This window comes from Brassica oleracea, chromosome C8 (assembly GCF_000695525.1).
Source record: "Brassica oleracea var. oleracea cultivar TO1000 chromosome C8, BOL, whole genome shotgun sequence".
Lineage (NCBI taxonomy): Eukaryota > Viridiplantae > Streptophyta > Magnoliopsida > Brassicales > Brassicaceae > Brassica > Brassica oleracea.
The window spans coordinates 35,219,304-35,229,878 of record NC_027755.1 but is presented as its reverse complement, the minus strand read 5'-3'; the positions used below and the strand labels follow the sequence as shown (position 1 = coordinate 35,229,878).

At 27.1% G+C, this 10,575-nt stretch overlaps 1 protein-coding gene across 1 annotated transcript; it reads left to right on the top strand.

Annotated features, from left to right (window-relative positions):
* Positions 1-3,179: 3,179 nt before the first annotated feature.
* LOC106310977 (transcription factor bHLH18-like) lies at positions 3,180-5,102 on the top strand. Its single transcript, XM_013748204.1, has 5 exons — positions 3,180-3,217; positions 3,374-3,450; positions 3,593-4,072; positions 4,229-4,606; positions 4,891-5,102. Exons 2-5 carry the CDS (start codon positions 3,403-3,405, stop codon positions 4,954-4,956), a joined length of 972 nt encoding a protein of 323 aa, XP_013603658.1. The 5' UTR covers positions 3,180-3,217; positions 3,374-3,402; the 3' UTR covers positions 4,957-5,102.
* Positions 5,103-10,575: the final 5,473 nt, after the last annotated feature.

Here is a 10,575-nt window from a genome sequence, read left to right as displayed (position 1 = left end):
TAATTTATTAAGATTATGACATGTGTCAAAAATATGTTTATTATATAAAGCTTGGTTCTTCAAAGTTGCTAATTAACATGATCGCGACATGTGTTAATTAATTTATTAAGATTATGACATGTGTCAAAAATATGTTACAATTTTTTTTATTAGGATTTAAAAAGATTTAGAAAAATAAAATTATTATTACATTTTTTTAGACACTAGAAAAGAAAAATTATTACAAAAATATAGTTTATTATTTTTTTAGGAGTTAAGAAAAAGAAAATTAATATTACATTAGCCTTTTACAATTATATTTGTATGGCTCTTTTTATAATATTTTAATAATATTTGATAGTAAATTTAATTTTTGTAAATTCTATAAACAAAGAATAATTGTAAAAAGCTATTTGAAAGTATTTTTTCTTTTTAAAATATTTTGTATATTTTTCATCTTTAAAGATACTAAAGAAATATATTATAAGAGAAAATATTAATTTTTTTTAAAAAAGTTTAAATAAAAACGAATTATAAAATCCTACAAGTACAATAAAAACTAACTATAAAATATGTGATATTTCTTTTTTAAAACCTAAGTAAAAAAAATGTAAAAGTACTCTTATTATTTTCATATAAAGAACTAACTTTCCTTTTTAACCGATAAATGTATGCTACAAAAATAGAAACCAAAACAAATATTATTTTCACATCTATATTTAGGTTTAAGGTTTCTCATATTATTTTCTCAAAAAATAGTATTGACCATATAAATATTATCTGAGTATGTTCTTTTAATTTCTTTAAACAACTCAATTTTTTTATCATCTTTATTACATCTTATGATGCTAACACAAGTTTTTTTTTATTATGATGTTTTTATCGTACATAAGTATGTGTAAATATGAGAAATATATGTTTGTATGTATAAGACACAATATATAATTAACTAAAAATAATTTTTTTATTGAAAATATATTAGTTGTATAAAAATCTTAAAAACCAAGAACAAATTATAGTTGGAATTTTCCTTTTTAAAAAATTAAAAGTAACTTATTTCTTATAAATAACTAATTTTTCTTTTTAATAGATAATTTTGTTTAAGAAAATTATAAATCAAAAATAATTTTAAATATTTTACCCGATATGATTGTGACATTTGTACAAAAAAAACATTGTGTATGTATTAATAAAATTCTATCATTATGTGAAAATAAATTTTTTTCCCTAAAATCCTAAATAAAAGAAATTTGAAAAATAACTTTTTCCTCTTTTAATCTTATCCAAATAAGATTTTTTTTTCTTTTAAATCGTGACCAAATAGAATTGTAAAACAAACATTGTGTATGTATTAATAAAATTCTATCATTATGTGAAAATAAATTTTTTTCCCTAAAATCCTAAATAAAAGAAATTTGAAAAATAACTTTTTCCTCTTTTAATCTTATCCAAATAAGATTTTTTTTTCTTTTAAATCGTGACCAAATAGAATTGTAAAACTAATTTTTACTTTTAAAATTTAATGATAAATATGATACTGAAAATATTTAATTAAAAATATTAGTGATATTGAGAAAACGAATTTTGAAAATAATATGATACTGAAAATATTTAATTAAAAATATTAGTGATATTGAGAAAACGAATTTTGAAAATAAGAACTTTTGAAAATAGTTAATATTTGCTGGAAATAATTATTTGATAGTATTTTTATTTTCTAAATCCTAGAAAAAATTAATTATAAAAGATTATGTAATTTTAATTTTCTTTTCTAACACCCTAAAACTGTAAAAAAAATATTTGATAGTTCTTTTGCTTTAAAAAGAAAATCCTAAACAAAAGAGATTTGTATCATATTTTTTAATTCCTAACCATAAGAGAATTATAAGAAGTTATTTGATAGTATAGAAAATTTGATTATGAACATGATACTAAAAATTATTTAATTAAAGATGAAGTGTAAAAATAGTATTGATATGAACCGTAAAAATCATAATTTAAAATTATTTAATAGTAACTAGAAATAATTATTTGATAACAATAAGATTTTTTTGAAATTCTAAACAGAAGATAATTTTAAAAGTTTATATGATAATACTTTTTCTTTTCTATAATCCTAAACAAAAATATAAAAAGTATTTGATAGTTTTTCTTTTTTTAATTTTAAATAAAAACGAGATTTATAAAATATATTTTTTTTCCTTTTTAAAAAAAATCCTAAAAAAGTAAACATTCCTACTTAATTGTATTTAAAAAGAAAAAAGAATTTGATGACAAGTATGATGTTAAAGCTATTAAATTAACAAAAATCAAAACTTAGAATGTTGTCGTGATTGGTATTTATGTATTTGGTTATACGAAAATCAAACACATGTTTGATATGCAATAGTTTATAATTCATTTAAATTAAAATGTTATTATGAAAATATATCATTAACAAATAATAAATCAAGAAAATTATTTAACATCAGATAAGTTTAATAAAACATTAAATTAGTACATAAGAAAGTGTATAATGTTGTCACTGCTTTTTCGCCTTATTTAACTTCTAAATTCTTTTTTATTTCATTATAATTATTATTTTGGGTTGGATCCGGTTTGAAGTTTTACGTTTGGATGTTTTTTCTAGCTCTAACAAATATTAACTGAAACTTATGTGTGAAAACGAGTTCTTAACTATAAAATAAATTTCATATAACATATGCAAAAACAATTTTTTACAAATAATAAAATGAGTTTTTAATATTTTTTATTAAATTAAAATATCAAATAAAGCCCGTTGCAACGCACGGGCCCAAATCTAGTTCTTAATAAACGTGAAATCTCTATAAAATCTTATTTTCGGGAACGGAGGTAATATTTCATTCTTTGTGAAAAGAAAATATTTTATGCATATTATTGTCAATATAAGTCAACAAAAATTTAAAATATAGCAGTTTCCAATCTTATAAAATTCGCACAATTTATTCACTATATCTCTTATAATCGTATTTTCGATCTTAAATCTTCATATTTTGTAATAGATACACATTTGGTATTAAGATCTCTTAGAGTGTTAAATATTAATTGTTTTTATTTAATTAACATTACCAGCTAATAATGTCTGATTGTATTTGATCCCCTTTCACACGTACGTACACATGACTTCAGAGTTCTATATATGTATCTATATCTTGGTCAGCCATTAGCAAACCCCAATATCTCTCTCTCCTCTCTCTCTCCTCTCTCTCATAAGAAGGTACGCTTCAATTTCATTTTTTTTAGACCGCACTAATTTCTTAAAATTCTTTGAAGCTTTTAGACAAAACGTTTAGAATTCAAGAAAGTTGTTGTTCACATATTTTCATTTTCTTTGTTAGTTAATAATGTTCTTCTCATGCTTACCTATTTTCAGATTCTTGATTACTTAAGCAGCTAGCAAAAATGGCCACAACGATGAACGTATGGTCTACCAAATGGACCTCCGGATTGGTATGTTATACATATGCATACATACATATCTATATGTGTCTCTTTTTTCATCTCATGATGTTGTATATCATTTATATTCATGTTATTTTCTCCTCTCTGATTGGCAAATTTTATGAATCTTAATTATTTGGTTTTTCTATAGGATATTGAAGAGTACAACATCATCCACCAATACCACATGAACTCACTCTTAGGAGATTTTCCACAATCTCTTTCATCTCTTGATGATACTACCACTTGTTATAACTTTGGTGCTTCTTGTAATGATGATTTGGTTGAAGAGAAACCTTCAAAGATCCTCAAGACCACTCACGAATCACCAAATTTACATCTTTATCCTTTTCCCAATTCTACTTCTCCACACCCTCAGCCATCTTCTAGAATTCTTTCTTTCGAAAAGACGGGATTAAAAGTTATGAACCACAAGTCTCCAAACTTAATATTTAGCCCCATGGAAAAAGTTGGATCAGCAGATCTGATAAGAAGAGAGACAAAGAAGGCTCAACCTTTAACTCGAAGCCCATCAAATGCTCAAGAACACATATTGGCCGAAAGAAAACGGAGAGAAAAACTTACTCAAAGATTTGTAGCTCTTTCCGCCCTAATTCCTGGGCTAAAGAAGGTACATATATATAAAATCTTTGTAAATCCTCTTTTTTTGTAACTAAAACATTCTTGATTAAATTTTATAAATCTCATTTGGAGTTTCATAAACTTTGACCGAGTCTAAATATGTTTACGTGCTATTGACATATATTATTATATATGTGTGTTTTAGATGGACAAGGCTTCCGTGTTGGGAGATGCAATAAAGCATATAAAGTACCTCCAAGAGAGTGTGAACGAGTATGAAAAACAAAAGAAAGGAAGAACATTGGAATCAGTTGTTCTTGTGAATAAATCTCAGCTGGTTTTGGATGAGCTTCATAAATTATCACCATCTTTCTCAGATGGAAATCGTGACTACTCAAGCTCGAATCTTCCAGAGATCGAAGTTAGGGTTTCGGGAAAAGATGTTCTTATTAAAATCATATGCGAGAAGCAAAAGGGTAATTTGATCAAGATTATGGGTGAGATTGAGAAGCTTGGATTATCGATCACCAACAGCAGTCTCTTGCCATTTGGACCAACTTCCGACATCTCTATTATCGCTCAGGTAACTATATTCGCATATTAGTCATAAAGTTCTTTTCATACTGTATATATATATATATATATATATATTAAACTCTAGCATATGTTTTAGAGGAAATAGGTTGAACTTGTTTTATATGACCAATAATTTCAGGAATCTGATTCTATAGAGCATTCATAGTTTGAGTTTATTTTTGATGATCATTATTGTGTTATGGCACAAACATGCTTCAAAATTAGTACAATTTTAGACTTGAAAATCTCATTAGTCAAAATATCTAAATAATATTGTGTAATATTTTGCAGAAGACAAGCGATTTTGATATGAAAGTTGAGGACGTTGTGAAGAGCTTGAGTTATGGTTTATCATAGTTCATGTCAATGGTTTCACATTCTTCAGCGATTTCTCTTATCCAAGAAGCTAAAGTTGATTTTCTTCCATCAAAATGCTTTTTAGCTGATAAATTTGTTGTATGGATCCTAAGTCATTTGTAGAAACCTTGTTCTTGTTGTATAAGTTTCCCGAAAGACACATATCATCAATGTTTAGTATACGGATTTTTGTTCGCAGCTAATTGTTTCTTGCGTTGTAAAACATTCCGTTAGTTAATAAATGACATTTTCTTAGATATATAAGTTGAGCGTTTCACAGTTAACTAAACCTCTTTAGTTACAAAATTTTATATGATCATTAAATGCTGTAAAAATGGTTCAGTAATTTACGTAATACTAATTGTATTTTCCAAACTCTACAGCCAATAAGCATATATATATATATATATATATATAGATATATCAAGAATATGGGTTTCTATAGTTATGATATTCTAATCTGTAAGTGAAAAACTTATATAGATTTTCCGATTATTTAACTAAAATTGCAAGATATTTCTATAGAAATTTGTGTATTGTTGGTTATTCTATTTTGGTCTGGTTGTTCAGATCATTTCAAGCCTGAGTAATAGAATAATTGTTTAATGTAAAAAAGAATCAATAAGTGAAAAACAACAAAAGAAATAATTATATGTTGTACAACGAGGTACAAAATTAAAAAATTTAAGTTAGGTAGATTAAATTTTAAAGTCAAAAGGTAGACAACTTGAACCAAATCATTGAAGGAGTGTGTGAGGATCCTTTGTTGTTATTTTTGCAAGATGATTTGATTTATTTTAAGGCACTAGTGATCTTTCTAAAAGTATACTAAACTCGTCAGAAAATGTAATTAAAGTCTATCTTATCAATCCACATCATTTCCTAATAATTTATTGAAAACACCAAAAACTTAATAGATTAAATTTTTAGTCATAGTTTTAAATAAATATGATAACATTCAGCCATTCTGAGAATGTACATATATATATAATATACTAGAAAGTATAGCAATTAAAATGAAGGAAAAAGTAAAACCATACAATAGTCATATAAATATTCAATACCTGATTTCAATTAATTTTGTTAGTAATTTCAACTCATGATATGGCTTTATTCTCATCCTAAAGAAAATAAACATAAAAGATGAAAAGCAAAAGTAGGTTAACATAATTGCGATATTCCTTTTTTTTTTGGGTCTAAATGTTAAGGTTGCGATATTCCTTGAAAACAGGCTACCAAAGACGACAATGTATAGGTTATTAAATTGAATTGAAAACGTGGGATTTTTCTTTGTTCTTGGAAACCGTTTCAGGAGAAGGTTCCTTCAAAATATGTCAAATAAATGTGAAGACTGAATAGTGAATACCAATATTGTTCAAAACGTCGTATAAACCTAACAACAATCTTAGTGTTTCAAAAAAAAAAGAAAACCCTAACAACAATCTTAATTACATATAATGTCCTGAATATTTGGAAGAGAAGGTTACATTTCTTTTGTCAACAGAGAAGATATATGTGACGTTTTCCCCTGCAACAACGCAAAGATGATTTTATCTTTTCAAAAGTGGTCGTATTTTTATTTTCCATAACTAGTACGAGTATTTGAAAGTTGCTTGATCCATTAACAAAAAGCATTTGTAAAGTATTATTTTATTCCTTTTCAAAAGTGTAATCTCATTATAAAGTTGATAATTCTATTTTATTTTGGAGTGGAAAATATGATAATAATTTTTTTCATTATATTTATAAAGTGATTTTATTTTTATTCAGGTGTGGAGTAAAAGGTAAAATAAAATTTCAAAACATTTTATTTTAAACTTTATTTTGGAATACAAAATAAAACAGAGCTGAAGATGTTCTAATAATATTCAGACGTGAGATCAATATATATATATTATCAATGTTAGTTAGGAATAGGCACAATTTTCTCGTATTCTTATTTAGTATGTTATTTGGTCTGTATTTGATCCGTAAAGTCGGGTATTGATTTTACAAAGTCGAGTATCAAATAATCTATTTAAATTATTTGTAAATATTAATCAAATATCAAATATTAAAATAATAATAACTATTTGGCTTTGTTATTCGTTTTTATTAATGAACAGATATATTTTTTTTCTCTCTCAATCATAATATAATAACTCGTTTATATTTCTATTTTCACCAGTGAACATAGGATATATATTTATATAAGCATGTTCGAGTTATCTCTTTCTTATATATTTTATTTCTCTAATTGACTAAAACATAAGAAAACAATAATATCCTTTATAAAGAAAATGTTATTTAGATTTGAATTTCAACAAATTATTAAATAACTTACTAATAATTATCAAGTAATTTACAAGTAATTAAGTAACAAATAACAAAATAAGTGACTTGCAATTCCGTTATTTTTGCCAAGTATTTGAAACTAGAAATACTTACTTTTAACAAATCAATTATAAATCCAAAATTTTATTATTCGTCTAAGTTAAATTGTATATCAATTATACCAAAAATACCAAGTACTCGGCTTGTACCTACTTCTAAATTATTAGTTGTACACATTGGAATTATGACGAGAAAAATGACGAAACTGGAAAGTCCCATGACAGTGAGAATAAGACGACGATGATTAACTTAATCCGAGAAGTCTTCTATAAAAAATCAAATTTTTTACAAACTTCGGTCAATTGCAAAACTAACCTATTTATTCGAGAAGAATTCTCTCTCGGATTTTCAGTTTTTTTTTTCTTAATAAAAGAAAGTTAGAATACTTATAGGGAAGTCTTTTTGATGGAGAACACATCTAGTGAAGTCTTCTGAAAGTCTTCCCGAAGTCTTCTGAAAATCTTCCTGAAGTCTTCTGAAAGTCGTCACGAACAGATTTGAGAAAAAATGATTTTATACCTTGAGCCTGTGAGATTACCTACTTTGCTTCTCCAAGCACCCATAACTTCACTACAAAAGTTACCAAGTCGTTAATGACCACGAATCATGAGCTTCAATGTCTCTATGAACCTTACAAAGCTTGGAATCAAAATCTTAGTTTTTTGGATAAATTTGAAGAGAGAGCGAAAGAGATGTGATTTGTGTGTATAAGTAATGAGATATGAATAGTAAAAATCGAAACTTTAAATTGGTTGTTCATGGTGGTTAGTGTATTGATGACAATGACAATATTGTAAATACTTGGTGAAGATGAGGATGATAAAGTAAAATAATCATTTTCAAAAAAAGAAAAAAAATGTAATAGTATTTTCGTGAATAATTCGAATTTCTAGGGTGAATAGAGAAAAAGAAAGTATAAAAAAACGTGAGTTATTTTTGTGTTTGACTTGAAATTTTATGTCATATTTGAAAAAGCCCATATTTTATTGATGATAGTAAATTAGTTTAGAATTATATGCTAATTATATTTTGATTAATTAATTAGTTACTAAATTGATAAATTAACAATTTATTAATTAAAATTTATCAATGTAAAACTAAAAAAATTGATATACAATAAACTATTATTTAAAAAATTATATATAGACTAATAAATCATAATTAAAAACTATAGTTATATGTTGATACAAGCCCACTAAAATATAATTCTGTTGGAACTGATTTTGTGATCAAATTTACGTCCACCACATTTTTTTTGTGAAACACGTCCACCACATTAACATCAGAAGAATGGCCGATATGCAAAATATATTTAAAATATAACAAACATTGTAAAATTCAAATGATTAATAATTGCAGAAATTGTTTATAATCTTTTGGTAATTTATAAATTATTTTTATTAAATGTCTACCTTTGGTACATAAAGTATTAACTTGGCAACTAGTATCCACCAAATTAACCTATTATTTAATTAAAAATTATTAACAAATCTTTTTCTACGATTTCGAATTTACTTCCTAATTATACTGTTTGTAAACTGTGGTAAGATATTTTTCAGTTTAAAAAATTTTAGGTCTTGGTTTGTTTTCCCACTTAACCAAAATTTACAAGATTTATGTTTTTCTAGGAGCAGAGGAGAAGCGAATTTCATGAACATTTATTTATGATATCAAGTTATTTTATATGTGTAAGTAAGTATGGAGATTGGTTGATTATCAAAATTATTTATGATATTTTCGGCGGCATATCCCGTCCACACCGCACCACCAACCGTACGTAAGGTCCGTAACCAAGCATACACATTTGTCGCACTTTCTATCATATTTTAAATAATATATATTATCACACAGATTTCGTGCATATATAAATATATCATGCAGAAACTTGCTTACAAAATCTCCATTTATATAACAATTAAACTTTGAAAATGTACTCAATTATGGCTTCATTTAAATAGGTACGTACCAATGATGTGATTATATTTCATTTCAAACGAGAAGATAGACATGTAGAGTGTAGACACATACATATCATAATAGTACGGAAAGAAGCTTCCATGACAATCATATTGTATGTCTGCACGCGTATTTCAGCTGCAAGGAAGCTATTACTTTTGGATATCAGGAGTAAAGTGCATTTAGGATATGAGATCAATGTATGGCAGGATCCATGGATTCCCTCAACGCCAACAAGGCCGGTCCGTCCCAGGGCCCCAGTAGTAAATACAAAGATGATTATAAGTAGCCTTATTAACTTTGAATCAAAAGAGTGAGACGCTCGACTACTGGCACAATATGTAGATCATGAGGACATACCGATGATTCTGAGTATGGCCATAAACCCTACTCATCGACGGGATACCTTTTGCTGGAGCTACACCAAAAATGGCCAATACACTGTTAAGTCTGGATACTGGGTTGCTACAAATATATTGACAGCGGAGGAGGAAAAAAGAAGTTCTACAGCCTAGCATAACTGAACTCCAAGCATTTGCTTGGAAAGTGAATGCACCACAAAAGATTCGCCATCTTCTATGGCAATTAATCTCAGGGCAGGTAGCGGTAACAAGGAATCTAATACGTCGCAATATGCGATGTGATAATTACTGTCCAAGATGTAGAGATGCAGATGAAAATGTTACTCACACGATCTTCGAATGCCCACCAGCATTAAAAGTATGGGCATTATCATCAACGCCGTCAAGTTCTGAAACCTTCCTTATATTAAGTATGTACGCCAATATGGACTATCTATTTTGGAGAAAGAATACTATTAGGAAGCCAAAAGATGATAGAGACCCTTATCCCAGGATAATCTAGTATATTTGGAAGACAATGAATGATAAGCTATTCAGGGGTATAGATAGGGACCCATTGGAATTAGTCAGATATGCAGAGAGTGAGTGCCAGGCTTGGTACAACGCAAGGGATTCTATACCTATTCCTCCACATGCACCAATTGTTGAAGAACACAAGCCTTAAGCTTGAATAATATTTGTATGGTGGATGGTTCATGGACCTCCACAGATCAATTCAGCAGCATTGGATGGGTTTGGAAGGATAACACGGAAAAGATCCAACTTATGGCACTACAAGAAAACACATGCTTAACGACAAAAATTAACGAGGAAAAACAATCCTCGTAAATTTGCGTCGAGTTTACGACGAATTTACGTGAAAAACTAAAGTCATCGTTATTTCCTCGTAACGTAACGACAAAACTGTTTCGTCGTAAAGTGGATGTAA

Bases quoted from the DNA above. Each gene is read 5' to 3' on its own strand.
- LOC106310977 (XM_013748204.1), top strand. From the start codon at position 3,403: ATGGCCACAACGATGAACGTATGGTCTACCAAATGGACCTCCGGATTG. The intron at 3,451-3,592 runs GTATGTTATACA...GTTTTTCTATAG, and splicing joins CCAAATGGACCTCCGGATTG to GATATTGAAGAGTACAACAT. The intron at 4,073-4,228 runs GTACATATATAT...TGTGTGTTTTAG, and splicing joins TAATTCCTGGGCTAAAGAAG to ATGGACAAGGCTTCCGTGTT.